Source organism: Saccostrea cucullata, unplaced genomic scaffold, assembly GCF_032062105.1.
Source record: "Saccostrea cucullata isolate Sc308-1 unplaced genomic scaffold, CSIRO_AGI_Scuc_v1 ctg1258, whole genome shotgun sequence".
Lineage (NCBI taxonomy): Eukaryota > Metazoa > Mollusca > Bivalvia > Ostreida > Ostreidae > Saccostrea > Saccostrea cuccullata.
In genome coordinates, this window is record NW_026921833.1 from 33,493 (window position 1) to 39,492 (window position 6,000).

General features: G+C 29.9%; 1 protein-coding gene across 1 annotated transcript; it reads left to right on the plus strand.

The window, feature by feature from the left end:
• The first annotated feature begins 199 nt into the window (after positions 1-199).
• On the plus strand, positions 200-1,523 carry LOC134260792 (uncharacterized). Its single transcript, XM_062743337.1, has 2 exons — positions 200-398; positions 1,272-1,523. Exons 1-2 carry the CDS (start codon positions 206-208, stop codon positions 1,493-1,495), a joined length of 417 nt encoding a protein of 138 aa, XP_062599321.1. The 5' UTR covers positions 200-205; the 3' UTR covers positions 1,496-1,523.
• Positions 1,524-6,000: the final 4,477 nt, after the last annotated feature.

The window sequence follows — 6,000 nt, forward strand, 5'->3', positions numbered from 1 at the left end:
GATCAAATTATCAAGATTCAACTATGAAAAAGAGGTTTCAAATGATGATAGTGAGAATATTTATTATTTATATGCTTCAAAATAAAAATACAGTTTAACAACTTTATAATACTTTATAACATCAAAACTTCATCGAAAAGGAACATCTGTTCAGCGTAATTATCTAAAATCAGCAACATCGTAAAAACATCGCCCAAGGTTAGGGATGATTACATGTAACATCCATAAAGATAATTATTTGAAAACAGGTGGTGGTACTGACATTGTTTGGACAGGAAAACAAACCATAGTCTTTTACAGAAGGCTGAAAACAAATATGGGGTGGTTTCTGTGCTGCTTGCTGACTCTGAATCTATCATTTGTGACTTGTTATTTGGGTATTACTTATAATTTAAAAGGTATGTGATGATTCTACCATTTGTTTTGGGTGTTTAATTTCTTAAAACTTGTTTTGTTTTAATGCTTTCTTTCATTGAAAAAAAGAAATATTTTCATTCAATGAATGATTTTATATATTAATTCATTTTAAACACTATTTTGTAAAATATGACTGTATTTGTATAGATGTTAATATATATATATCAGGTGAATATTACCAATAAACTAAGATAAAATAATTATCATTTGTTGTCAAATTGCTTTGGTCACATTCCTTTAAAATGCTAGAGAGATATGATTTCCTTTAAGAATTTTCTAAATAATTATTTATTACTTCATAAAAAGTTCATGCAAACATATTTTTTTCTATGTTAAAACAAAATATATCATTTCAAGACTTAAGATCTTAATTATCTAAATTATTTTTTTTTTTTTTTTTTTAAAAAAATAATGATTTATATCAAAAATTTATTATTCAATCGAATAAGATACCTGCTTATTTGACTGCAATAAAAAAAAAAAAACAGAAATGAGATGTATTTTTTTAACCTTCTTGTGCCAGTAGGGTAACATTGTAGGTAGAAGAATTAAACTTTTAAAATGTAGTAAAAACTTTAAAACCAATGACAGAAGATAAAAAAAATCAAAAATATTTTTTTTGAAAATGAACAACCAGACGAAAGAACGGAGGACAGGGTAAAATAACAAAAATCACAGAAATTTTTGAACACAAAAACATAAAGATATCGAATTATATCTATATTGAGAAGTTTTGTTGGGAAGACTTTTATTGGAAAGCATGCACTCATTTCCCTGACACATATACACAATACCATGTACTGAAACTGTTGGAATATGAGGCCTATTTTACTTTTCTAAATGCGATTTTACAGATTGTGTGGACATTCCGCCTGTCAGATTCTGTGGAACGGCCGCCAGGGTTAGACCCCCTATTGTTTTATACTTCTATGACAACAATCGTGGTCTGTGTGAGCCCTTTCTATGGTCCGACTGCCCTAACGCTCACTCCAAAAACGTGTTCCAAAGCAAGAGTGAGTGTGATACTATTTGCAAGGATCCACTAAGTGTCATTGATATTAGTCAAGAGCCATTATAAATTAATCATGTTGATTCAGTATAAATAAATAGTTATTTTAGCAAAAATTTAATAGTATTCTATTTTTATTATTCTTCATATAAAGTGTGGTTTGGTTTTATTCAAAATAAATATGACAGCCTGTGAGAAAGGCTTTATCTTTTTTTAATGTGGGTCATTTCCAAGGTCAAATAATCAAATTTATTGATACACAAAGGAAGGTCTTGTCGCGGGAAACACGTGAAAAATCAAAGCCTAACACTAATTCAAGTAATGGGTATGGGTAAAGTTTGAGAACAAAAAGGTAACTAGCTAATCAGACTCCATGTAACAGACTGACAAAGGGACAGACCAAACACAATATCAAAGATAATCTATCATAAATGAATTATAAAATTGTTATTTTATTTTTTCTGTACCCATTATTATCAATATTACAATTTAACATTTTTTGAGTAAATTGAAACCAGAAATGACCTATTATATAAAAGCAAAACGACTTGATTATCAATTAACGGAAATTAAATTCATTTATTCTATTACAAGTCAACTTAATAAAATGTCCATTTGATTCTACCTTTTAAAGGTGCTCAAAATGTAGACAACCTGTCCATTGACAAAATATCTGTTGTGTTTCTAGCACACTGAATACTTTTCCGTTCATGCTTCAGATTTTTTTATGTTTCTCGATTTTTTTTTTTAAACTTTCATTGGTTTGAGAAAAAATAACATTTTATTGCTATTTTTAAAAAAAAAAAAACATGTCATTTTTAATGACTTTTGCAGTGAAATTCGATATTTTGCGGGTTAAAATTCACAGAGAGTAAATGCATGTGCTTTTCAATAACCTGAGTATAATTATTTCTTTTTTTTCCTGGTATAAAAATTGCAAAGGTACCTCTTGTCTTATTCTTAAAGCGTATGCAACAACTTTGCAATTACTATTATAGTGAAAAGGGTAAAAAAAAAAAAAAAAAAAAAAAAAAAAAAAAAGAATTTTCATACTGTGAAAAGGAAATATTTTCCTAGGAAGAAGGAATTTTTATTTTAGAAAGGATAAAGAAATTTATTCATGGGAAGCCGATGTGTTTTTAGTACGGCTATGAAGAAGTAATTTTCATACGGGGAAGGAGAAGAAAATTATACTGGGAAAGACGTATTGGAAATAAAAGACTGAACAACAACATTTCTCCCTGGCAAACTTAATCTAATAGCTTTGTCAATAAGAATATACCAGAAAAAAACTAACAATGTTACAATGTTACAAACTTACATTTCTTTGCCATGAAGAAAAGGATACATTTCACATTGAATTTTTCAAATCTTTGTTAAGCATAACAGGATATTTTTTCTGTATAATAAAAAGTGTTACTATATGATTGCGCCCATGGGAAAAGGGCCCTTATGGCAATTTTTATGCATTTTGACTTTTTCACGGATTTTTATAGAGTAAGGTTAGAAGTTGTCAAATATGAAATTTTATGGTCCTGTCTCTACTCTAAGTAGGTTTTTTCTTCATTTTTATCAAAGATACTTTAAGAGGTTCATAATGACGTCATGTTTTTCAACAACGTCAAACGTTTTCAGAGTGAACGTAAAATGATTTTCTTCTGTAATTTTACTTTGGTAATTCATAGTTGTGTAATACTTATATTTACCCATTCACATTATCTTTATCTCATTATCTCTTTTAATAATTAATAATTATTCAATAGCTATATATATATTATCGATTCATTAGTGGTGTATAGTATTATGAGTGAGTGTTTTACATCACACTTTTCTATGACACCAGGGGGAGATCTGAACAGCGGGCGACATCCATTCAGTTTTTTTTTTAAACAATTATTTTCTCAAACAAAATATTTACATCTAGTAATCCATGCAAGACTCATTTGATAAGCCTGTAGAATTCATTAGAAAATTATTTTAATTTAAAACATTGTTCTCGATAGGAAGAGCATAAAACGATTTGTCTTAAGTTACAATATATGTGAAAAATTAATTTAAAAAAAATATATCTAGAGCAACAAAACGCTACCTAAATGAAGTGAAAATTTATTAGATTGTTATTTTTTTCTAAATGTCATATAAAGACAAAAAAATTGTGAAGCGTGGTAACATGTTATTACGATACTAGTATATGCTGTAGACAGTAAATAAAACGGAAATTCGGTTAATTCACTGCATTTTTAAGGTTGTCTGTTTGCAAAGGGCAAAAAATGACACTGCTGTTTGAAAAATATAAAGGATACACGAAATATTTTTTAGTCTTACAGTAAAAATATTTTGATATTTAAGGAATAACTGTCTTACTTTTCGAATTCATGAAGTGATCAATGGATTGGCGTGTGTGATAATTTGCATAAACGCCGAAGGCGTTTATGCATAAAATTATCACACAAGCCAATCCATTGATCATCTTCATGAATTCGAAAAATCTGACAGTTATTCCTTATATTTACATGCTTTGATTCCGCCAATCCACAGGCTCCAAGCCTGCTTCTCTCTAGGTGTTGTCCCGCCCTGCACGTGGTTTTTTTTGGAACCGCGCCAAGACATTCATGAGGAAATAAATTACATTTACAATTGGTAATTTTATCTCGGACAAAGACATTGGAAATGTAAATATTTACCGATCAAAAAGATGAAAAATTTTATAAACAAAGAAAAATTATAAGTTTATAACCCGCACACATTTACACAATAGATAGACCCAGGATTAACATTGGTTGGATTATGTGTGTGTTGGTGAGGGGGGGGGGGGGGGTTAAAATCTTAATGGCAGAAACTTAGAATTCTTGTGAACACGATCCAGTTAAAATAAATAAATATTTTTTGTTACTTCCAAAGTTTTAGGTGCAAGGGCAGGGTGTCTCTCCTACACCCAGTACCATTAACCCTCAACATGTAATTTCACTTTTTATTTAGGTTTGAAATAATACTGTATAATATTCTTCATTTTCTATTTGCACCTTTGTTTCTGAGCATTGCCATTTTCAAAATCGCACAGCGACCATGAGCACTATGAGCCTGGAACCGAATTGTTATAAATTCAGTCTTGTTAATCATGTATATAATGACACCTTAGAATAACAGAATCTGGTTTTATTTTATGAAATGGACGGTTTTAGAAGCATACCAATAGAATAAAATTAAAGATGACATTTACAAAAATTTATTAAGAATTTCGAACAAAGTGGTTCATCGATATTTTCCTCATTAATTTATTTAAAAAAAAAACATCCAGTAGACAAATCAATATACAGTGGAGCCTCATTTATCCGGACGCTTTGGTTCCCAGTCAATTTGTTCGGATATGTGAAGCGTCCGGATACCTGAATTACCAATTAAACAAGACAAAATTACATTTACAAATTTCGTTCCAATGAAAAGTCGTCCAGATACCGAAGCATCCGTATATCTGGGGCCTGGATATCTGAAGGTCCACTGAAAATGAATCATGCAGTTTAATGTATAGATTTTGTTGAGGTAGGTGTGGGTTAAAAATAATAACATATACCGGTAATTGTTCATGCCTAAATATACAGTCAGTTAAATATGACTGTTTTGTATAATATATTTCCTGACAATTGTATCTGAACTGGCTGAGTTTTGAAATGTCAGATTTTTGTAGGGATGTAAGCATCTTAGAAAATTCATCATATTTTTTTATGACTGAATTGTAAAAAATTACCTTCATTCTAATGATTTTGTTTTCTAAATTTTATGTTATGAACTGAGTTTTACAGAGTATGAATTCCTTTCTGGTCCCATGCCAGAAGCTTGGATATGCTAAGCCTTGTAAAGCCTTACATGTTACGGAAATATAAACGGACAACCCCACCCGCATTCCCTGCACTGTGGCCAAAATAAAACAAAATGCAAGCATATTGTTGCGGTTTTATGTCGTGTATTAAAATCATCTAATTTTTTTCTGTCAGCATTTACATGTAATAATAAAACCCGATCCTGAACTTAAAAGGATATTTTTATCAATCAAACAAATAAAATCATAACATGTGTATATATGTAACAATATTTATCCGTAATTTGATAAGAGGTTAAACAATATATTCCACACTGTTAACAGCAATGAGTTGAGTCCAGTGATGAATTGGGTTTTTAGCATGATAATTGATCTGTTAAAGACATTCAATGCTGATCGAGCTTTTGTGAAAGACAAAGTTCTTTGTGGCTTTAGGGGTTAATTTGCAGAAAATGCTTAAAACATTTGAACTCTTTGTAAAAAAAAAACAAAAAAAAAACAAGTAAGTACCAAAGAGTTACATGTATTTCAAATTTGGAGATCTTGAAAATATATAGCCATACATGTAGTTTAGAGAACTATATAGACTATATAGAACTACATAGATTCAATAAAAATATTTTTATCCACCCTACATCCTCCCTCTCTTTCTCGCCATCTCTCTCTCATCAGATTAACTTGACCATGCAGCTCTATTTAAGTTGGAACATTTTTTTTTTTATTCGGATGTTTTTGCTTGTTTTAATTTCTCTAAATT